Genomic DNA, 23,126 nt, shown 5'->3' with positions numbered 1-23,126 from the left:
GCATGAAAAATTGCTCAAACTTAATGAATCAAGCTAGCTGTCAACAAATTTTCTGTCAATCTACTTTTAGACGAATCGACACTGAATCATTTTTAGCACTACTATGACTCCATACAGATCCTGGGGTAGGCCACATGTAGTATTCGTTATTAGTCGAAATGCTTTTGTTTTATTTTGTATATATTCAATACTTATTCATTGCAGATTACCCTGCAGAGAAACGACGAAAGCCGCCTTCATGAAGCAGCGTGATTCACATTTGGGACCAGTGAACGATCATCCCAAACATTGACGTTCTTTGTCTCACAGCGTCTTGACGTGTCATCACAGTGAGAGAAGTTTCCTATCTTGAAATGTCTCGAGTTTGAGACAGAGTTCGTGTATTGACGCTGAATAAAAGTATTATTAGTTGTTAGGAATCATGTCCCTGCTGCAGTGTGTCGGAGGTCAACATGCAGTGGAGAAGACACATCACTGGCCTCGCTTTCAGTTTTGTATTCGTTGTATCATATTTCACGAATAAGGTGAGTTTGAGTCGGATATGGTTTTATCTCAACTCCAAGTAAAAGTACATATTTCAAGCAAAGTAAAAAAAAAAAGTGACTTTAATGCATCGATTTAATTTATAACTGTCACACTAGATCTTTTTTTATTATTATTTTGCAGCGTACAAGCAAAGCAATTGACAGCAAGGCTCCATTTAAATTCTTGTACATCTCCCAGTGTGGAGAACGTGACTCATCTCTGTGAAACTTTCAGAAAACTTGCAATGTAACCCTCATCATCAGCAATAACCATGAAGTGATCATCATTCAAGAGTCTTCTCGGTCTGCTGTAACTAATCAAGCATGAACATGACCCATCAAAGCAACGACCAACCACTACTGACTGTATTAACACATCCTCAACCTCAATGTTGGCACAAAACAATAGAAAAGCAATAAATTGTAAAAAATGACATGTTGTTGGATGTACAACGCACCGAATTGAAGAGTGAATCCCCCCCATACATTCAGAGTTTTATTATACCAAATAAGTGTCTTTGTGCTGATTATGGACACACTGATTTGGCAGAATTTTATATTTTTTTGGTGCCAGTGGGAGTATTTATTTGTACCCAAATAAGTTAGACAAGTAACCACACTGGCTAGCTTATGATAAACTCATGACCTTAAGTATATTTTTCTTTTTTGCTTATTTTTTTCAGTTTGTCCTGTCAGTGTTGAAATTCACCTATCCTACGTTATTTCAAGGGTGAGTACAGGTTCATGCTGTATCAGTTCATCGTCATTACAGGTGTAGGCACATTGAAAAATGCTTTAAAAGGTTCCCTGTACGATATTCAAAGAATCAATACAGCATCGAACAACTATTTTTTATTTAAATTAATTATGAATTTTTAAAAAGCTATACATTTAAATCTAAAGCTGCATCTTGATTATTAAAATGGCCTGCATATTTCCAGATGGCAGACATTTATCGGGGCTGCCTTGCTTCTACTCTCTGGGAAGTTAGGATGGGTGGAAATGAGCCGCATCACCAGGTACTTTTTTTAAATATACTATTGGAGTAATAATACTTGAGTGTTTTCAGTGGCTGCCAATAAGCACTTGGATGATTAAGAGCTTTGTCTGATCTGTTGTGTCACAGGTCTGCAGCTCTTTCCTGGCTTCCAGGCTCCCTCCTCTTTGTGGGAAACATATATGCTGGTTCCAGGGCCTTATCGCGCATTGTACGCCATATAACCTATACACATTTAGATGCAGCAGGTTTTCAAATGCACTCATTCTAGATAATCTAGTAGGTTGTTACCATGCTCAGCATTTACAGTTGGGATATAGATCTAAAATCCTTGTTTTTCTTTTTCTGTAGGACATTCCTTTTTTCTTCACTCTTCAGAATTCCTCACACGTTGTTAGTTATATAATCTTGAAGGTTGTCAATCGACAGGAGAAGACACAATGGCTGAAATTAATCAGGTTTGTGCTTTTTTCCGTTTTTCCTTCACCTGAACTGTACGTTTTATCCAGATGGAATGCAACTGGAAGCATTTGCTGCAATGCTTCATATGGCAAGGACACAAAGGTTGCAGGAGATGGGATAGCACAAGGGAACACACCGCATTTTAGTTGTAAAGGAGCTTTATGGTAATAACAATGATGTTATTACCACAAAGCACTTTTCTAGCAAGATTCTACTAAAAAATACAAAACTCAAAGATGAAATATTCCCTTTCACATGACTGCATCTTTGAATATGCTTCTTTTCGTAGCATATGCTTCATTCTGCTCTCAGCCATCAACCTCCCCGTTCATGATCCTCAGGTAATAATTCATCATCATCAAATGGGGTATTACTTATTACAACACCAACATTTTAACAATCAAAAATCTACTCGTGTTTACATGTTTGCTTACTCTGCAGTTTGACTACAGCGGTTACCTTTGGGCTGTTGGCCATCTGCTCTGTGTGGGTAGGTCTAAGACTATACAGAGATGCTACGCTGTTAACTGCAATAGCTCAGGAGTTACATAATGAGAATAATAGCAGCTTGAGGTTTGAGCCTTGAGGGACGCCATAGATAATTGGAAGAATGGCAATAATCAGTAGAGGCTGAGAGTGTAACGGCATCATGTACTCTTTCAGGTGCATACAGGGTGTTTCAAGGTCACTACAAATCCAGTAATTTGAGGTACGTGGAAGCACAATGATGGAAAATATCAGTAAACATAAACACTTTGCTTGAAACTGTTTCTTATCTGTGCCTCTGTTCCTCATCGAACACAAAGTGACTTTTTTTATTTTTTTTTAGCTTAAAGTTGTTAAACCACTCTGCTGATGAAACCATATAAGGAAATACTGCATTTGTTTACCCAAACTCACACACTTAACTTAAAAGCAGTTCACTGAGGCAGCTCCTTTTTGTGATGTTTTCCCTGTAGTGACCTTGAACAACATTGCATCAACTACTTGTTCAGGTAAGAATAATAAGTACTTCTTAATAACTGGATTTTGGGCATAATAAGCACAAGTTAAAGATGGAAGGTTTTACAATGTCGTAAATGTCGTAAACAATAATAATTCTCTTTCTCAATAGATGTAGACCTATATTCATGTCCTACTTCTTTTACTTGAGAAGGGATTTCAAACTACATATAATAGCTTACTTACCGACGATATTTGAAGAAAACCTTATTTTAATTAAGTGATTGTAAAAGGTGAATTGATTTGCGTGTGCATCCAGAGAGGCTGTAGTGATGTAACAAACACAAAAGTGCAGCTTCAGGTATTCTCTTGCTAATTTTAGCTTCTTCTGCCTTTACATAACAGCGTACTGCTGCTGGCCATTGCAGCCCACCCAACAGGTATGAATATGAATGAGCATATTTCACATGGTGATAAAAGTTGCAACAACCCAACGGAGGTTTTACGGTCTACATTTGTACCCCGTAAACAGATCTTTGTCCCTCTAACAGGTGACCTCACGGGTGCCTTGGAGTTCCCCTCCCTTCAGTCGTACACATTTCACTGTGGTTGCTGTGCCAGGTGAGACATTTCAGTCACATGGTAGTTGTTGTAAGCACTGAAAAATGATTAGAGCTACCTAAATAGTACCTATGAACATTTGGCTGTGCCAAATAATCTTCTAGGTTAATGTGAGAAGCAGCACTAGTAGAGAATACATCATACAGTGTTGAAATAGAACATGCTTTCGGTAGCAGCTGACATGTCAGACTTGAGGGATATCAGAGAAATCCTTTTATATGTGGAGGCCCACAGATATAGTTAAGTAGATCTGTGTTAGAAAGTTCTAGTAACATGTTTCAGCATCAACAATTATCCTTTTAAGTTTTAATTTCTATGTTAGAAATTCCTTCCGGCAGGGAAGCCGTGACACTCCTTTTCAAAAGAAGGATATTTGTAATTAGGGAACAAATATTTTATCGTCTGTTTTCAGCACGATAACTCACCTCAGTCTCATTCCACAGTGCACTGCTGGGGTTTTTGTTGCTGCTGGCAACAGTCAAACTAAAAAGTGGATTGTCCCTGGAGCACTTCGGGGTCTGGATCTTCTTGTCCAAGGTGATTATACTGTATATCATATGGTTTTCTTTTTTCCAATTTAGGTTTAACAGTATGTTATGGTTGAATTATTAATTATTAACCGTGGCTCACTGGATTAAGAGGGTCGTCTGGTAACCGCAAGGTCAACGGTTCGATCCTCGACTGGGATGTGTCACGTGTCGAAGTGTACCTGAGCAATACACTGAACCCCAGGCTCCCCGGGCGCCTGTCATATATACAGGGATGGGTCAAATGCAGAGACAAATTTCCTCCTTAAAGGGATCAATATAGTATATTAAATTTAAAAAAATGGTGCACTTGACAGAAACTTGTATCCAAAGACATCACTCATCATAATTCCCACAATCAAAGGACTGAGTGATGTGTTTGAAATGTTTGACCTCCTTCCAGATTACTGCCATGTCCCTCTCCCCGTTCATTTTCTACATGGACATGAATGCTTCATCTCTGATTTGGTAAGTGATCCTAGGTACTGAGATGTGTAGATCGGTTATTATCAAACCATGAATGACTTCTACGGTTTCTTTTCCTCTGTTTGGTTGCAGTGTGGTGACCAGTCATGTCGGAGAGGCCCTGCTGGTGTACTCTCACAGAGACTCTCAGCTGGGATGACATAGTCGCAGCTCTCCGGATTAACCCACAGCTTGCACGCTGAAGAGATTCTTTTTACCTAGAAAATGTTTTTATTTTTGCGCTGACAATCTGACCAAATAAAATTTGATTTTTGAACACATTGTACTTGCTGTGTGCTGTCATTTTGCAACCCACAGTGACATCTCCCTGAATGAGGCGCTGCAGCAGTCGAAGTAAAGCAGAGTGGATTTCTCAGGTCATTTACATCGCTCCATAGACAGTTATTTTTATTTATCCAAACACACAATCTAGAAGATCTTACCTAAACACAAAGCAGTCAAACAGTCTACACATACATAAAGAACATCGACATTATAGACATGAAACTGAAAATAAGACGACTAGAGGTCAACATTCTTAACGAGGGTTAAAACAGAGATTCATTGTACACAGTGCAGTTTTAACACAGTGACAAGCCTGCTCTTTATAAACTGTAAATGGCCATTTCAAATAGCTCTTCTTTCAAAAACACACTTTTTTTTTAGCTCTCCTGCTGGTTTTGCTTCGGGGAGAATAAAGCATTGAATGGTTGTCTTCTCCGAGTACGTGCCTGAGGATTCTGCTCTTCCTTGATATAACCTACGAGGAAATTATATCTCAGTATCTCTCTGTCATTCTCATGAATTTGACATCATTACGGGATGCTGATAACACTGACCACATTGCTAGAATGACAGTTAAATGATCCCTGAAGGTGTTAAAATGTTCTGCTAATGCTTCACCAACCACGTTAAATGGATGGTTTAACTCAAAAGTTAAAAGAATCGGTTAATTACCTCTTTCAATGCATGTCTGAGTCGATGGGAATCCAACTTCCCAGAAGTTTTCAGGAGTATTAGGAGGAATATATAAAAACCGGTGCCTCGAGCACGCAGATAACTTTTTCTGCTTTGCCTCTTCCGGAAGATGGGCGTAATACTGTTTGAAATAAACATCAAAATAGGCTCAGCGATGAAGCGTGTCAGTGTTTCTCGGCTTTACGGTCTAAATACTTACAATTTCACATTCCTTACAGGTAGCGCCCTTCAGTTTTCTTCTCTCGTCTTTCTTGCGAACCACAGCCATGTGTGCGAATGTTGAACGTCTAATCCAAACGGACAACATGTAGATTGAAGGAAATTGACAATGTCTGCGAGACTGGAAAGATTTTTCTGCATAAAATATCCCACAAGATAACAACGTTGACCCCCCAAAAAAAGCAATCAAAAGCCCCTGCCTGTAAGGCTGATAGGGTGCTTCTTACCGTGCCTTGTGCCCGTAACTTTGGCTCATCGTGTTTTCATGAGGATCTTGTTGATCTTGAGATTAAAACGAGGGCATGAGCACAAGTGAAATTCATGAAGGGACATCCAATGACAAACACAGAAATGCTGGTCAAATGACACGATGACGAACACAGTTTAGCTCAATCTGAAAGCCTACCGTCGTCCTCTTCTCCTGCTTCATCATCACCACACGACTGGCTCTGGCCCAAGTGTGAATTGTTGCAAGACTTGTACTCCCCGTAAGCTGTTGTGTCAAACATCATATCCAAACTGTCGTTCGCCTTCTCTCCCAGTCCTAGAGAAGCAGACAGATAAGACCCATCAGCTTGTGTGTAACCACACCGTAAATCAAAATAAGTTATTTTAAAAGTTGTAGCTTGTAGCTACCAGACACACTGTCCCTTCTGTCCCGGACGTTTTCTCCCCGACACTGGAGGAGGCTGTGACTGACCCAAGTGCGGTCGGAATCTACTAATTCTCCATGACACTCTTCTTCTTCTTCTTCTTCTTCCTTTTGCTAAAATATAGACAGTGATACAGATAAACAGCCTGGTGTAAGACAACCATCCATCCAATACATCCATTTGAACACACCCAAAGATTTCAGATTGGAGGATTTTCATGTTCACATGTGCTCTTAAAAATCATGACATATTTCGAATCACAGAAACGTGTCGTGAACAGAAACAGTGGTCACAGGTGGACACACTCTCCAACTGGCTTGATATTTGCTAAATGAAACGGGTCAAAAACTTAATAACTCGTGGTAACATGTTGACTAATTGATATACAAATGTTCATTTTGTGGGTGAAGTATTTCTTTGAGTCATAAACACAGGAGAGAAAACTATTTAGATCAGACTTAGAAAATGTAACACCAGATATTTTTTTTTCCCACACAACAATAATAAAGGGCGTTTAAAAAAAATTCATAATGCATTTCAGTTCAGCACGATACAGCCATAGACTGTGTATTTATAGCTAAAACAAGGCACAGGAATCCAGCAACTGTTGTACATCAGGTCATGTGACTTTACCTCGTCTCCTCTCCCCTCACTGTCGAACATGGACAGGGCGAGCGCAGGGTCAATGCTCCACATGGGCTCCACTTTGAGCCACGTTCCAGCTGGGAAAGCAGAGTTAGTACGCTCACATTCAATTCAATGGACTATAAAGAAAGCCAACAATCAGAAAAAAAAGAAAATGAGCGATGAAACGACACACTCGGGCCAGCAACAGGACAGAACGCTGACCTTCCTTTCCTTTGTGTCGGTCATGTGAGGCGTCCAGATCCTGCTGGGGGGTTCCTTTCTTCCCGACACCATCCTTGTTTGCTTCTCTATCATATAGCTTCTTAAAAGCAGCACTTATAGAGGACACATTTGGTCTTTGGTTGGAGGTCCCATTTTGTGCTGACTGATCCTGTTAAATGTTAAAAGAGTCACATGACAATTTAAAACCACTCGGAGGAATTAAATCCTAATTACCATGCTTATATATAATAGCCACTTGTATTGGACACATCTCTCACCTTGCTGTCCACCAGCCACTTCTTCAAGCCTTGATTGCTTAAAGGTGTGGAGCTTTGTTTGGTCAGTTCAGGTTGTACGTGTTTGCCTTCCTTCTGTTTGTCCACCCCTTCCTCGATTCCTTGCACCTCCGGCTCACTTTCCTCTTTCTTCCGTTTTGTTTTGTTATTGGAGCCCTCCCCTGAGAACCTTTTGACACTTTGGAGAAGTGATGGGGACTTTTCTGTGGCCGTGTCTGGACCGCGGAACAGCGTTGATAAAAGGGATGAGCGGTAAGGTCTTAAGGGAAACAAATATGATTATTGGAATGCTTTTTTGCATGGGAGGAATGCGGGAAAGTGGAGTAAAACCTTGAAAGCATGGTGATATTGTATTGTAGTTTTGAAATCTAAAAGATTAAAAGAGAATTACGACAATTCATGGGGGGGTGAGGGGTCGGGGTTAGCAGCCTGCATTGCTGTCTGCCACAGCGTCTTTTTGAGTTTGAAATGATAACTCATGATACTATCCAACATAACCAACTTTATTCATCCTTACTTTAAACGAAAGCCATGCTTCCTGGAAGGTTTTGAGCTGCTCTGCTGACCTGCCGTCGTCTCGGTCTTCTGAGAAAAGACAAAAAGGAAATTACAGACACAGGATTATATCATTTGCTAATTAGCATTAAACAAGAACAGCTGATGTGGGTGTGATTGATATTAGATACACACACAATCTCTCTAATAAGCATGAAGCCTTCCTACCACGTGAGGCTCGCCAATAAGTTCAAGGCCACAGGTTTCTGCTATCGCTTCTTCCAGGTTTAGATTCACATCATCTGAACAGAGACAGATACCCAAAAACACCTTTACACACGTCACAGAAACATTTCTATCTTCTTAAAACTAAAAACTCCAAAAAGTATCATCATGTCTACCATCCCTGCCGATCTATGATGCTTCATATCACAGTTTTCATCAATCAGTCCTCCAAGTAGAGAGGGCTTAACACTTGAATCTGCAGCAACGCCTCTTTCTATGCAGCACCACCGTCTGAATTAGGCTGATAGGATGGGTGTGCATGTAGAGATAAATGTTGCCCAGTGCTCATCTAGTACTTTGAGTTATAGACAAGTTCTAAAGGAAGGAAATATATATGGTTTCCAATTCCTGTTCTCTTAGAAACTAGAAGTAGTCTTCCTGTTTTCATATTTCTTATTTATGAAATAATGATGATATAATAGGAGTACAGGGGATGAAGTCATACTTGAGATTTGGGATGTGTCCAATTCACATGTGTTGGGTACAAGCATTTGTGCTCTTCCAGGATTCTTTGTAGCGTCAACAGGCTCCTCATCCAGAACTTTAAAAACAGAACCAGACCCGTTAGAAGACTTGGTGCATTCAGACATCTGGATCAGAAAACAGTTTCTTTAAAGCTGACTGACCAATGAAGAGCGACTTGTTTGGTAGAGGCATCTCTGCATAACGAACGTGCTTCATTTTGTTGATATCTTTTCGTTTCTTCAGTTTGTTTGCAACAGGCAGCGAGCTCGTCAGGATTGGCGAGTCTGGGATGATGCTGTCTTCTTGTTCCGAGGATGAGGCCTGCTGGGGCTCTAAGCTGATAAAAGAACAACACCTGCAATATTTAACTGGAGCTTTAAGCCTGTGTCAGGACACTTGAAACCTGACTAGTCAAAGCAGAAGTGAAACCACAACGATACAAAGGGCAACTTTTACAAAAAACAGCTGATGAAATATAGAAAATTGCATATATTTTTACAATGTCAAAGAGAACATGTAACACACTAAAGAGCTTACCGAGACATCTTTACTTTTTGGAGTTCAGCATGTAGTTTTCTGTTTTCATCCTCGAGGCTCCCTCTTTCATTCTCTAGGGAAAAACACCACACACACACACACATCACCATCAATAACATAATGGTCTTCAACATGCTAGTAGCCATAACTGGTGGTACACTAGTATGGTCAATATAAACCCATACTATGCAGTAGTAAGTACCATGGATTCTCTGCAATCAAGACTGTGCTAGCAGCTCTGTGAGGCTGTATTTAGGCACTAGAATGCTAACATTAGCTGATTAGCACTAAGAACAAAGTACAGCTGAGGCTGATGGGAATGCTATTAGTTTTGCAGGTATTTGGTAATAAACAGTAGTACTGCACCAATTGAATTGTTGACTTGATAATGGCACTAGAGGAACTGTTGATGTATTTACAAAGAGTTTAAGACTCATTGTCGAGGTAACATGAATGTGTGACCAAAAATGTCATGGTAATTTATCCAACAGCTTTCGAGATATTTCAGTACGGACAAAAATGCTAGACCAACCAACGTTGCCATCCCGAGAGCAGTGCTAGCGTGGCTAAAAACGCAGGCCTGAGAAAACTTAACAGGCTTCATGTCGAAAATACCACACCTAAAGGCACGGATAACCTCTTCAAAAATAAACCCAACAGCATGGTTCTCTGATTATTGGAAAGCTGACAAACAAGGTTATTCACGGTTTCAGGAAGCTATTTTGGTCCATAATGAATACATATGCAAAATTAGGTGTTTTTTGCCCTCAAATCTTAAATGTATAAAAAACTGTGAGCCCGCTATCGGTTGAGCAGCAGACTTTGGAGCATATGGTGGGTTGGTCAGTCCAACACATGAAGTCTTGATGTTGCCTTCAGTTTCAACAGTGGTGGGCCGTCAGGGCCAGCAAAGCCTTCTCTGGTGGCCTAGACACTGACAGAATCACAAAGTTATAGCTATTTTATAATTGAATTATTTTTCACAAATACACTACTTGTATTCTAATCATTGTACAGCTACTGTCTTCCTCTGTTGCCCTGCTTCCAGCACAGCTTGTTTTAAGTCCAATCAGATTTCTTCCCTGTGCTGTCTCTAGGTAAAACAATCTGCCCGAGGCCTGCAGAATTACAAGTGAATCCTTTTGCAGTTGAAGTAAATGGGGACGATACTGTTGAGTGTCTTCAACAAAACATTTTCAGCCCTCAAACGCATTAAAACGTATTCAAGAAACACAACTGGGGAGGCTCGACTGTCTTCACTGGCGTCCATGAATGGAGAAGGACTTCTTACTGCAACTGAACCGATGTTCTGTACAACCGCGTCATTGAACTCTTTGTTAACAAATAAAGGAGGATGGACTTTGTCTTTAGTGAACAGCAGCTTTGGTAAAGTGAACCGATTTTGTTTTACATCTGCAGTAGCGTTACTACTGTGTTAATGTTTCTATGGTTTCTATATTGTTCCCTCTGATGTGAATAATATTTGAATGGTGATCTTGTCTGTGGAAAAATGCGTGTTTTAGCGCCGCAGTGTTGCTGGAATGTGCAGAGGCTTGTTGAATCATGTTATTTGGGTTTTATGTTATTCTACCTGCTTTGTTGTCATATAAATATATGTGACTGGTTCTGCATTGCCCGTTAATGACGAAGCATCCCGTCATGCGGTAATGCTTCGTGATAATGCATGAGGTTATTAGGAGGTGGTTCAACTGTAGTAGGACAGCACTGAAGGCCCAGGTATAAAACACACGGCACGCCACTGGTTTCAACTCAAATGTTACTTCACTTTTCCCATTTGTTTATCATCAGATGACAACATTTTTTATTTTATTTAATTGAAATTACATCATTAAGGAAACCCCAGTCAGCAAAAATGTGCAGTGCAATCATGTGAAGGTGTGAAGATCTTCAAGAAGAAGTGCCATGCCCTGACCTTTGTCCTGGAAATACATTTGAAAGTGATTAAGATTTCTAGTGCCTGGTAAAGTTCTCGCCTGACCAAAATGCAGCTTCAGAAATTCAGTCTCAGCAAGCAGCCATAATGAGTAGTGGATATTATGAAGTATTCCACTTCAGCAGCGGGGATATTGTCCTTAGCAAAGAGGTACAATTAATGTTTCTGTGTTTGATTATTTTCTTTTATAAGCAGTTAATGTATTATTCTCAAAGTGATTCAAACATTGGGACAAAGTGTTAAAGTAGAACATAAGTGTTTTTTTCTTTTTTTTACAACAGGAAGGGTGTTGAGCTGCAGTTCGTCACTTCTCTATCTGATAATGGAATAATAAGAATAATGAGCAAACTTACTCAGTTTGGCAATGAGACGCAAATTCTGATCCTGGTTATTTTTTAGGTCCTCCTCTAAGATGGCGCATCGATCACACTCTCCCATACAGAGCCTGGAAACAGTGAAACAAGTTGCTGGTCTTTGTTCCATATTGTTTCTGACAAAGTCAACCTGTTGGGAATGAAGTTACCTTTCCTGCAGGCGACTGACGGCATCCTGCAGGGTTTTGTTTTGCTCCTTTAGCTGCTGGGTACGAAGGTGAAACACCTCAAGACTCTGAGCATCTCTGAAGAAAACAAATGCAATGACAGGTAGATTCTATTCAGCCATTCACAAAAGAGCTCCTGAAGCCAGGGTAAAACATGTTATTTTCATCATTTCTTTAATATTATAAAACGAATGACTCAATATACTCACAAATAGCGCTCCTTCTTCAACTTGCTCACTTTTTCCTCCAGTTCTAAAAACAGCAACAAATTCCATGTTGAAGAGTGTGAAACACAATGTATCTGACTTCTTTATAACCTGCATGAACCATTGAGGAAATCACCTTTTATCTGAGTGCATTACATCATGGATCAGTTACCTTGAAGTGCATTATGATGGCTCTCTCTGAGCTGCCTCCATAAATCGTCAAAGAGGTCAGTTGGGTTGGGTGTTCCGCTGCTCGGTCCTGGGCTGCTCATCCTCCATTCACCGTTAAACACAGCCGGCCCTGCTGCTGCTATGACTTGCTGCAACCTGTCAACTTTACATGGGGGAAATAAAAATCTGTCTCACATATTTCTGTATTAATTCGTGATGTAATGTACGTTAATGTTGGTTTCTCAATGTAAAATACTAACTAGTACAGTATGCCACAAGCTCGGCCTTATTTTAGTCCTGTCAATACAGCTAAGCTAACTATTGCAAATGTTTATATTGAACATGAACACTATTTGGGTAAATATTCTTCATGACGTTGACGTTGCCTATTTTCTTTCCTCGTGTCCACCGTGACGTTATTCCTTTTTGTACCTCTCGTGTGTTATAAAGTTAAATTAGCCAATGTCACAATATATGGAGAAAAATAACTGCAAGTAACAGCTTGTAGGAGCTTTAGCTAGCGTTAGCTAAATATCCACTCGGATGCACTTTATCTTGAAACTGAAAACAGGTTCATTCTAGTGTCTGCTGACTTGACCGCGGTGTTAAAGTTACACAATACAAAACACTGAATTCTTTATATTTATCTACTATGCCCTAACGAAACATTAACGGGTTCAATGTTACGTACTCGCCACTTTGCTTGACTGTAAACACAACAGCATCACAACACTAGCACTGTTAAGATAACGTTGAATTACACTTCAGTTAACGGCTGCCACCTTTCAAAATGAGCAACACTTACACCAATGAGTCAGAAAAAACGTTAGGGTTTAAAAGATTAGTACTGTTGGCTAACATATCACTGTATGTTAGTACAGTACGAGTATTCCCCCTGGATGGTACTCCAAAACTAGACAAAAAAAATTCAATTTCGCGCGCCGAAATGCATGCTGGGACGTTTACCCCCCTCTTCTTCTTCTTCTTCTTCTTCTTCTGCTATTCTTGAATCGTCGGCGCCCTCTCCTGTTCAAACGTATTATTAACTATAAATAGTAATTCTAAATTATTTGAGCATAATAACTATTTCATTAGTTTGATTATTTTGTTATTTGTTGTTATCGTATGTATATTTTGTTGACTCTAGGCCAGACACTTGTCTAGGTGAAGGGATATACTGTAGGTAGGAGGCGAGTCAGTGGCAGGTGATGCACCAGGAAGGGACAGGTGTTGTTTTACCAGAGCAAGAGAGAGACTGCACGAGAAATGTTTGCTTTTGATCACTATAATAAATTCAACCTAAACTGCAAATCACACCTAAACATTGGGACTTCTTGCCCGAGTTACAAACCGACTGAAATGGGGCATCAGTGGCCTTTTGATGCAAGTTTTGCTTTGATGTTTTTTTTCTTTGACAAAGAGCCACTTCAATAACTTTTTTCCAGCATGTGGAGCTGATTCTGTCACAGCCGTTTACCGTACAGTAGAGCATCGAGGTCGTTTTCTCGTTCTAGCTGCACAGGATTACAGCACCCACATTTCTCTCAGTACAGAATGTGTTAACTGTCGCTCTAAAGTTGTCAACATTTTTACAGCTCGATTACATATACACTTGTTTGGCCAACAATACAGTTTGGAGAATGTGGTTGTGCAATTATTCATGTGAAAACACATTTTCCTCAATCTTTAATTATTATTATCAATAATTACATATTGTTAAGAGCTTTACTATATCTGCCAGGAAGTACAAAATGGCACAATAAAGGGGAAACAAAGATTAATCTTATATTTGTTTATTTTTGGTCTTTCTTTAGAATACAAAACAAGAACCAAAATCACAAAAATAACATTTACAAAACAGATTATTTAACTGAGGTGACTGAGGCAACATAGAAAAGCATGTCTGAAACAGTGATATTGGTGGGTTAGCCTGGAACCTTGAGGTAAAACAGCGAGCAATGTAAAAGGTCAGATATCTTTACTGTTTTGAATTAGTGCCTTCCATCAGTAGTGCTATTCACAAATAGAGTTTAACAATATCATGTTTTCCTAACATGTCCACAATTAGCGTGATTTGATGATGTAGTGCTTCAGACCTACCTAAGAGCAAATTGATTATTGTGAGATGTAGGCCGAATATTCTAGGCGCTTCGCACTATATGGCACCATTTTGAATGGTTTCTATTTCAATTCTCATTTAAAACACACACATACAATCACATACACACAACGCTGGTCCTACTCATCCACTCTCTGCACTCTTAAAAGGGTGCAAATGGTTTCCAAAATGTCCTCTACTTGTTCCCCACCAAGAATGCTTCCGGCTAAAATAAGTGAATAGTTAAAACATTGATATCACTCAAAAAAAAAAAAAAACCAGGAACCCAAAGCTGCTGCAGACTTTTGGAATAGTTGGCACTCTTCTCCTAAAAGGTTGGACAGCACAGGAAAAATAAAATGCTCAGAATGATTAAGTATTGGAATGGCCGTCAGTCGGAGGCACAAACTCAAAGTCCCATCTTTCCTAAAATACAAAAAAAAAAAAATGGTAAGACGAAATGCATACACTGCATCACTGAGAGAAATAATAAAAACCTAGCTCCAATTACCAAAACACGAAGCAGTGAAAAGAGTACAGTTTGGTCTGCACATGTGTGTGCAGGTATGTTTTTGCATGAATAAACGTTTCTCGCCTTTTAATCTCTCACATGTAAGACATGGTCACTGGTGATTCAGCATTGCAGATTATTACTTTTTTTTTTTTTCAGATCCTTTGGACGTGTGCCTTTTGTTTGATTTTGCATCTGTCACAGCAGGTAGATTGCGCTAGCATTACTTCATATATCTATATATACACATGCATTCAACATCATATGTATCCCCCAAATTAAAAGAAACAACAAAAAATACTATTCCAAACTCCCTTTTCACCACTTAATAGTTTAAGCTATAAAAAACCTGCATGACAATCCACAAAAAAAAGTTTGCATGGAGGCATTGCTGTTTGATGCGAGATATGCAGCAGGTTGTAGAGGTGCTGGCGCTGGGGTGTGACATGGAATGCAGCCTTATTCCATTGAGAGGGGTCATGGGGATGGGCCTATTCTTCACCCCCTCCTATCCAAATGGGCCTCGTTCTATGTAGTTAGGTTTTAGATTCACATTATACTGGAAGAAGAGTAACTGGTTGCAGACGCTGGCAGGGCAGGTCTTCACCAATAGCAAAAAACACTGGAGTAGAGTGTGAATGCATATCTACCATCTTCTGACCTGCAGAGAAAACAACATGTGGAAATATAGACTTAACACCTGCATGTGACTTTAAGAGAAGGTTTTAAACAGTAGACGAAAAAGCCAGAGGGGTGACGCGTTTTATTCAAAACAAAATGTTAAATGCATGCAACAATCTTGAACCCATATCAGACTTACATACGGCCAGCAAATACTAAAACAGCATACTCACGCTTCCCTCTCTTCACCACTGTGGGTAGGTGTAACTGGGTGTGCCAGGATGCCGATATGTCGGCATCGTGACTTGGTGGGGGTTAACAGACGCTGGTGATTGAGTTGTCAGCAGAGTTCCTAGGAAGCAAAGTGGCCACAGAGTGAACACCGGTGCACAAGTTTGATATAATATACACTTTCACAACAAATAATGGGGCACAGATCTACTGAGACTGTAAAAGCAAACTGGGCATGCGTAATAATATATGTTTATTTTGCTATATTCAACACAAGGTGGTATAGCTTCATATGCATCTCTACAAAGTATAGATACTGGTTAAATGATAAAAACAGAAACGGATGCTCACCAGCTGACATGGCCATGGTGGTGCCGGCTACCATCCCCATGGCGACACTGTTGTGGCGTTGGGGGGCCATGTGTGGGGCATACATGGCCGCGGGCATCCCATTTGGCTGAACCACTGTAGTGTGATGGATAACGTGAGGCGGTGCAGCATACAGAGGCTGTGTGTAATAAGTGCCTTGCTGTTGTGAAGGTATTAGTGCCTGGATCCAAGAAGAAGGAAACACCACGTTACAGTTCAAAATGATAAAACAAAACAGGACTTTGTTAAAGTTAGGTGAAACCTGACAGAAGACAAATCAAAACAAAGAAACCAGTTATGGCCTTGAAGTTTGAAATTTGGACCTATTGATTATTGCGCCATCCTCAGGCCAACCTGGATAATACTTTAATAACACAGCCAAGAGCCAAAATCTGTCACCCGTCAACAACACAAATGCACCGACCTGTGCATAGGGGTTCTGTTGGGGGTAGGTGCTCCTGACTGGGTAAACACCGGCAGGGTAGGGGTTGGGTGAGGAGGAGTATGGTGGGACAGTCCCATTGTTGGGAGAGCAGGACATTTTGAAAGGAGTGCCTGGAGCGTAGCCTGGGTGGAAGGAAGACACTTAAAGTTAGTACTGCCGACTATTCAGTGTAAGTCACTTTCAGTCAGTGGGTGAAGAAATATGCAGTTGTTGCAAAATTGGTGAATAACAACTGCATCTTAAGAAAGGTCCGCAGACGGAAACTCTGACCCGCTTACAACCTGAAGAGGTGTTGAAATCCTTGCAACAGCACCGACTTGTAAAATCTCCATTAGCTAATGTCGTGCACAGTGCAAACACACAGTCTACAAACATTCTTACCACTGGGGAAGGCTGCGTTCGCTCCTGCATAGATATTGTGATATGCTGGAGCAGCTGCTGCATAGCCAACAGGGAATCCAGCTGCCATGACCAAAAACAGAACATCAAAAAAATCGATCATTTTCAACTTTCTTGATTTCAGAATATTTGATTGCAGTTAAAATATTTGCTTGAAGCATTACACATCAACACGGGGATTTACCTGGGTAACCCATACCCTTGGTATTGGTAAAGGGGACCCCTGCTGCTGCAGGGTTGTAAACTGGATTCATAATGGACGTCTATTTACGGATGCTGCAATGAAAAAGAGAATGCGAGTTTCAGAGAATGTAAAATTGACAAAACAACAAACTAAATTGATAAGATCATCTGGGTAAATGTAGCACAGGTTCAGGAGACTCATGAGTTCCAAAAGCAGCCTATGAGACAGTATGTTCTGCAGCAAAAACAGAGCAAAGCATGATGAAATGCAGACATTCCCATGATGCTGCAGATAGATGATAGTGCCAAGTGATGGTCTGAAATATGGACATTTCCGTGACTAGAAAGTTTAAAAGGAAAACAAGAATGTTGTATTGGGAATATGATATCCTCTCGTGAGGGAACAGGGAGGACTGCCGGTGGCTTACATGAAATGACCTTGCTAGGTCATATAGTCACAACTGTTTTTATTCACCTTTTAAGCGCTGTGCACACATACTGATAACTGGAATACCATCGTTTTGGTTTTGCACAATATGCAGAATTTAACATGGACTTCGGCACTTCTTTAAAATCTTAGTTTTGATTCCCCCCCCCCATGTCTTAACTAAGTATGACCACTTACTACACCTTACTGTTTCTGTGTTCATCCACTTCGCTTTCATAGTAATGCAACTGTAATTTTGTATTATACCGTGTATAGAAAAGCTGAAATATACTCCCTAGGACACATGCATTTGGAAACATTTCATAAAAACAAATGCTACATTTGTTCAATCATTTACAGAGTTGCGTTGCAGCAGTTTTACAACTTTCTAAATTCCATTACACAAGAGAAATACATCGACTTCTGCTACACATGATGCTCATCAACTGAAAAAAAAGAGAAGAAAAAAAGAAAAAGAAAAGTGCCCTCTAGCGGGGGTCCGCAAACCATTACATCACTGTAGGTCTGCTGATTCAAGGACAATTTAAACAGTGACGGAAACGCATCATTTCCATACTATATTTGTTATTGTGTTAACCGAAAACAAGGACACCACTATTTCTAATGACTAGATTACCAGCACCTCATGTAGTTATGGAGAGGAGTCCTACAAACCCAAATCTATTCTACAGTCGGACTTTGTACGGAAACCATAGGGCAACATATAACCCGACTAATCCTTACTAACATATTTTCAAATTGACAACACATCACAAACTATATACAATATTTTAGCAATGACTGTTTTCTTCCACTAAAATATGCAGTCGACATGAACGGAGAGTGTGACGCAATACAATAAGTTGATCTTTTTTTATTTATTTTTATTTTTAACAAAGTCCCGCTTGGTGGTTTGCATATAATCTTGTTTGCATCCGGCCTCGATAATCAAGAGGTGTAAAGAGGTTCATTTTCAGGTGACGTTGGAAAATGTTGCCTACAAAAAAAAATAAAGATGGCAACCTTTAAGTAGAAGAATTCCGAAAGGTGAACGTAGCGGGGCTTTGTTATCATTAGCTAGCTTAGCTCACGAGCCTTTAATATCCGCACAAATCCGCCGCTAGCTAAACGTGTTTCACCGTAGCAGGTCGGTTCCGATGTGCGGACGGACCCGCTAATCACCTGTCCGACCCGAGCAAAGTCACCGGACCGTCCCCGGACAGCAGCCAGATGGGGGCAGCTTGTCAACAGGCCGCACAGCACAAGAGACAGACAGCCAGACAGCTGTGGTCTGCAGTAACGCGCGTCTCAGCCCTACAGATAACCCCGATAACACACGGATCATTTTATCTAGAGATTAATAAGCAACAAAGACTCACTGTTGACTGTTCTGATCGTCCGTTAGTCCGCTCCTTTGGTCTTCTGGTGGAAAATTGTATTTAAGCTAGCTGCTGTTTTGCTCCCAGATGCTTTTGCTGAACTCTTTTGAGCAACTGCGTCACTTCCGTGTAGTGTCACGTGGCAAAAATAAAACATATTACGACGCTTTATCAGACTGTGACCAATTCTATTCTGGTAATGTGTAGCTATTTGTTTTTCGTCTTTACACACTAAAGCATTTTTCTATCGAAACTGCCCCAATAGAAGCACAGTCTCTATAACGATTATTAATTTGACAAAACGACGTAACAAATCAGATACAATTATTTATTTGTTAGTAATGCAATTTTTATTGAGTACAGTGCCTTTATGATGTTTGTTTTCTTTGCCACACGGTTGCGAAAATGTGACATAGCAACAATATGTAACGTCCCTAAACCCTGCAACATTGTGGCAATTCTCCTTGAGCTCATTATTATGTCGACCATACGGTCCTTGCAGGCTATAGAAAATATTTGACGTTGGTAGGGCTTTCCTTTATCTGACAATTTATCATTACTGGATTTAGCTGATTATACTTAACAAACAATGTAAACAACATTTTTTCTAAATTAAATTAAAATTTTCTGTCACAGCACAACTATATGTATATTTGTTCTTCCAGGACCTTGACGCATCGCTTCCATTCAGCCATTGAACTGGGAAGAGTAGAGGGTCCATACTGTTGTGGTTATACTGCGACCTGTATGCGATTTTATAGGCAAAATGTTGCTATTTATCTTATATTAGGGTATCATTCTACGGTGTAAGGTGTAACTATTCGGTCGACTGGAGTCGTCGGTAAAGATCAGGGCCATAATGTCTGGAGCGGCCGGTGGGGGAGGAGGCTCCTCCTGTCAGGGCGCAGCAGCGGCAGACAGTTGCAGCTCCGCCGGCTCTCCCTACGCTGCCGCAGCCGGAGGAGGCGCAGGGGTGGCCGGGAGGTTGCCAGCTCGGGTCCTGGAGCATGTCTTCTCGTACTTGGAGCTGACCGACTTGACGCGTTGCGCGTTGGTCTGCTGGCATTGGAACAACATGCTGGCGGATGAAAACAGCGAGGTGTGGCGCAGCCTCTGCAGCCGGTCCTTGAGCGATGAAGCTATGCGTTCTGACATCCTGTGCAACCTGCCCACCTACAAGGGGAAAGTAGGTTTACCAGCATACCGCTGTTGTCTCGGGTTAAGAGAACCGTGATTTGTGGCGAACCCCATTCAAATATCTGCCTGTTTAGTGCTACCTGTGCTCTGCAAACACCCTCACGTAACGTGACTGATGATGTGGTAAATTGTACACTGTCCTAAGGATACACCAATAAGCAATAATATTGTATGCCAGAAGACCTTATCGATTCGAGCTCGGTCTTTTGTAAACACATACAAAGTAACACTAATACATTTGTATGTTTTCTTAAAGCCCCGAATTAAATTGGCAGATTCTTAAATGGGCCTTGGTGTAAGGATTTGACAGGCTAAATCATGTTTTGTTGTCATTAGCTCACATTAGGTCATTGTATCCTATTTTATATCATGACCTAATAGTGAGGTTACTGTTACTGTTTATTATTGGATAATTCTGTGCACCATGTGCAAGGAAATAATAAGCCCCCTGTAAGAGAAATCTAAGCTGTCTCTGTATGAAAATTTGTGTCATGAAATTGTTGTTGATTTTCCATGGGAACCGAAACTACTTCAAGGAACTTTAAAAAGTCCTAGACCACAATCTTGGGAAATTAGTCTTTCAGATATTGATTAATTTTTCTCAAATTATAATAGCAGCCATAATTATTTTCTTAGAAAACGAAGAAGACCTTACAGAAGCTTTGAGCTCTTAAGCCCTGATTGGTGCAATACATTCTGTCCTGCATGGTATCAAAAGCCTAAGTCCATGACCATGTCTCACCTTGTTTATGTAGGCATCTATACAGCATATAGGATATGTTTCCCAGATCTTCAGTGTTCACCAACAAATACAATAGGGCTTTCCTTTTAACTGTAGCACCCAACAATTCCAAAATATTTTATATTTATTCATAATTATGATTTTTGAACCATTACACATAATTGCACTATAGGATTGTTCAAACCTAAAAGTCTTTTCACTAAAGCTGTCGTCCCTGTCCAATCGTCCTCTACAGCTCAAGGCCTTTCAACATGCTCTGAGCACCCACGACTGCTCCCGCAATGTTTACGTGAAGAAGAACGGCTTCACCCTGCACCGCAACCCTATTGCCCAGAGCACGGATGGTGCTCGTGGCAAGATCGGCTTTTTGGAAGGGAGGCACGCCTGGGAGATCTGGTGGGAAGGCCCTCTTGGCACCGTCGCAGTGATAGGCCTCGCCACCAAGCGTGCGTCCATGCAGTGCCAGGGCTACCTGGCCCTGCTGGGCAGTGATGACCAGAGCTGGGGCTGGAACCTGGTCGACAACAACCTGCTTCATAATGGGGAGGTCAATGGAAATTTCCCCCAGTGTAACAATGCGCCAAAATATCAGGTAGGAGCCGGAGTCACATCTGACGTTTGTACCCTCATACGATTTTAGATACTCCAAGAATAACTTGTGGAATGTATTGCCCTATTAGTTGTTGTTGTTTTTAAAATGTATTATTTGTTATTTTTGTAATCCGGCAATGTGTAATTGTGTTTGTCCATAGATCGGGGAGAGAATACGAGTGATTCTAGACATGGATGACAAGACGTTAGCCTTCGAGAGGGGTTTTGAGTTTCTCGGTATTGCGTTTCGTGGACTGCCCAAAGCTTGCCTTTTCCCAGCTGTCTCCGCAGTATACGGCAACACCGAAGTCACCATGGTGTACCTGGGAAAACCTCTAGACGGCTAGATGCAAAGTAACCTGTGCCACCATTAAAACTAATAGGCCACTGGCGAGTGCAGGACTTTTTTTCTGTCAACAGACTGCAGACTGTGTTTGTTGCACCGTTTCAAACACAGTCTGGTCTCAAAAGGTTTTGGAGACCAAGGGGTCATGTTCCTTCCCAAGCAGAATAACTATTTACACACACTGTTGGCATTTCTACTACAGCTCGACATGAGGAGTCAAACTACAGGGGAGAAGGAATGCGTGGGAACTGTCACAAAACACGTTTCTGTATCAGTGTGGAAGTGTCCACTTTTACAGTTTAGCTGCTGGACTGTTTTATTTACAGGATAGCGGAACATTATTTAAGTTCATGCGATTCGGGCTAACAGTGCTGAACATTTACGTGAGATTTTATGTCTGCTGAAATGAGGCCAAAACTATTGTAAACTGTGGCAAATACACTCAGACATTGTTTTTAACAAGTGAAACAGTGGTTGTTATCGATGGCTATCTGTTGTATGAGTTAAAGGAAACAGCTCATCGTGGATTAACGCAGTTTAACTATAATCGATGGCTGGAGTATAATAGTTATATGCCAAATCAATGTGACCTGATCGCTATAGGCAAACATAGAGGACATGCGGACCAACTGTCATGCATGTGCATGGATAATGGCGTAAAGACTATAACACCTGTCCAGTAATGGCGGAAACTATAGCTGTATCATGTTTATGTGCGTCCTTTTTAATGTGCTACTGTAGTATTACACACTATTTATTTCTTGGTTTTTATCTATGGTACTATAGATGCTGTATGGTAATAAGGCCTGAAAATAAAGTCTACATGATGCCACTCTTATAATAAAGAAGGTTTGATGTTTCATGTCTGCTTATCCACGGCTGTCCAACTACATTACATGTTTCCAGCCCCATGTTATGTTAACCAGCCACGTTCATTTGATGTTTTTGGAGGCTGTAAAGACAATGCTGCAGGAAGACTGCATAGTGTTGCTTTCCTTTGGAAAAAAACATGTATCTCCAAAATTTGGCATTTTGAAGTATGAACTGTTCCTAAAACTGAATACAGGGCTGTTTTGGAGTTCCAGTACATTGTTTTCAAAGAACAGCGATATGAAATGTATGGTTAACTGCATTAGTTATTGGTCTGTGTATGAAGTACAGAGCGTAAAGGACACATTATCACGTATACAAGATTAACCATGCATCATACGGACAGGTTACTAATGTGGTATGGATGAAGTGCACAATAATATAGGCAGTTCATAGTATACACCACGCAAAGTGACGATGCATGAGAAGCATTCCAAGTCAAGGCTGTCCATTGAGCTCTTACTGTAGGTGTTGCTGCATGTCACTACGTGTGGATCAGCGATATCCTGAAAAAGAATCTGTGCTCGGTG

The 23,126-nt window shown here is 40.6% G+C and overlaps 4 protein-coding genes across 6 annotated transcripts; 2 read left to right on the top strand and 2 right to left on the bottom strand.

Annotated features, from left to right (window-relative positions):
* The first annotated feature begins 334 nt into the window (after positions 1 to 334).
* On the top strand, positions 335 to 4,819 carry slc35d4 (solute carrier family 35 member D4). The gene is made up of 14 exons (XM_031876703.1): positions 335 to 524; positions 1,208 to 1,254; positions 1,466 to 1,543; positions 1,651 to 1,732; positions 1,873 to 1,979; positions 2,273 to 2,324; positions 2,425 to 2,473; positions 2,647 to 2,692; positions 2,943 to 2,978; positions 3,331 to 3,365; positions 3,477 to 3,546; positions 3,990 to 4,083; positions 4,477 to 4,541; positions 4,632 to 4,819. The coding sequence occupies exons 1-14, from the start codon at positions 453 to 455 to the stop codon at positions 4,696 to 4,698; spliced, it is 900 nt and encodes a 299-aa protein (XP_031732563.1). The 5' UTR covers positions 335 to 452; the 3' UTR covers positions 4,699 to 4,819.
* On the bottom strand, positions 4,313 to 13,116 carry rbbp8 (retinoblastoma binding protein 8). 2 transcript variants are annotated; one of them, XM_031876702.1, is made up of 19 exons: positions 12,993 to 13,116; positions 12,189 to 12,350; positions 12,020 to 12,062; positions 11,793 to 11,888; positions 11,623 to 11,714; positions 9,316 to 9,388; positions 8,940 to 9,115; positions 8,759 to 8,854; positions 8,257 to 8,330; positions 8,051 to 8,118; positions 7,516 to 7,792; positions 7,238 to 7,406; positions 7,022 to 7,110; positions 6,372 to 6,501; positions 6,142 to 6,279; positions 5,963 to 6,017; positions 5,716 to 5,803; positions 5,496 to 5,637; positions 4,313 to 5,298 (listed from the first exon to the last, which is right to left on the bottom strand). In XM_031876702.1, exons 2-19 carry the CDS (start codon positions 12,286 to 12,288, stop codon positions 5,201 to 5,203), a joined length of 2,004 nt encoding a protein of 667 aa, XP_031732562.1. In that variant the 5' UTR covers positions 12,289 to 12,350; positions 12,993 to 13,116; the 3' UTR covers positions 4,313 to 5,200. The 2 variants fall into 2 exon arrangements, 1 of the variants encoding a protein (XP_031732562.1); XR_004213840.1 differs by having other exon boundaries at positions 5,212 to 5,298; positions 5,733 to 5,803.
* An 848-nt stretch (positions 13,117 to 13,964) lies between these two features.
* fam168b (family with sequence similarity 168 member B) lies at positions 13,965 to 18,974 on the bottom strand. 2 transcript variants are annotated; one of them, XM_031876688.1, is made up of 7 exons: positions 18,851 to 18,974; positions 17,046 to 17,137; positions 16,844 to 16,924; positions 16,442 to 16,584; positions 16,000 to 16,198; positions 15,651 to 15,769; positions 13,965 to 15,457 (listed from the first exon to the last, which is right to left on the bottom strand). In XM_031876688.1, exons 2-6 carry the CDS (start codon positions 17,113 to 17,115, stop codon positions 15,663 to 15,665), a joined length of 600 nt encoding a protein of 199 aa, XP_031732548.1. In that variant the 5' UTR covers positions 17,116 to 17,137; positions 18,851 to 18,974; the 3' UTR covers positions 13,965 to 15,457; positions 15,651 to 15,662. The 2 variants fall into 2 exon arrangements, with proteins under 2 accessions (XP_031732548.1, XP_031732549.1); XM_031876689.1 differs by having other exon boundaries at positions 13,965 to 14,711.
* A 562-nt stretch (positions 18,975 to 19,536) lies between these two features.
* Positions 19,537 to 22,574, top strand: fbxo45 (F-box protein 45). Its single transcript, XM_031876712.1, has 3 exons — positions 19,537 to 20,036; positions 21,025 to 21,381; positions 21,542 to 22,574. The coding sequence occupies exons 1-3, from the start codon at positions 19,710 to 19,712 to the stop codon at positions 21,725 to 21,727; spliced, it is 870 nt and encodes a 289-aa protein (XP_031732572.1). The 5' UTR covers positions 19,537 to 19,709; the 3' UTR covers positions 21,728 to 22,574.
* The last annotated feature ends 552 nt before the right edge of the window (positions 22,575 to 23,126 follow it).

This window comes from Anarrhichthys ocellatus, unplaced genomic scaffold, assembly GCF_004355925.1.
Source record: "Anarrhichthys ocellatus isolate YVR2014 unplaced genomic scaffold, GSC_Weel_1.0 scaffold113, whole genome shotgun sequence".
Classification (NCBI taxonomy): Eukaryota; Metazoa; Chordata; class Actinopteri; order Perciformes; family Anarhichadidae; genus Anarrhichthys; species Anarrhichthys ocellatus.
The sequence above is the reverse complement of the archived record's forward strand: the minus strand, read 5'-3'. Positions and strand labels throughout refer to the sequence as shown.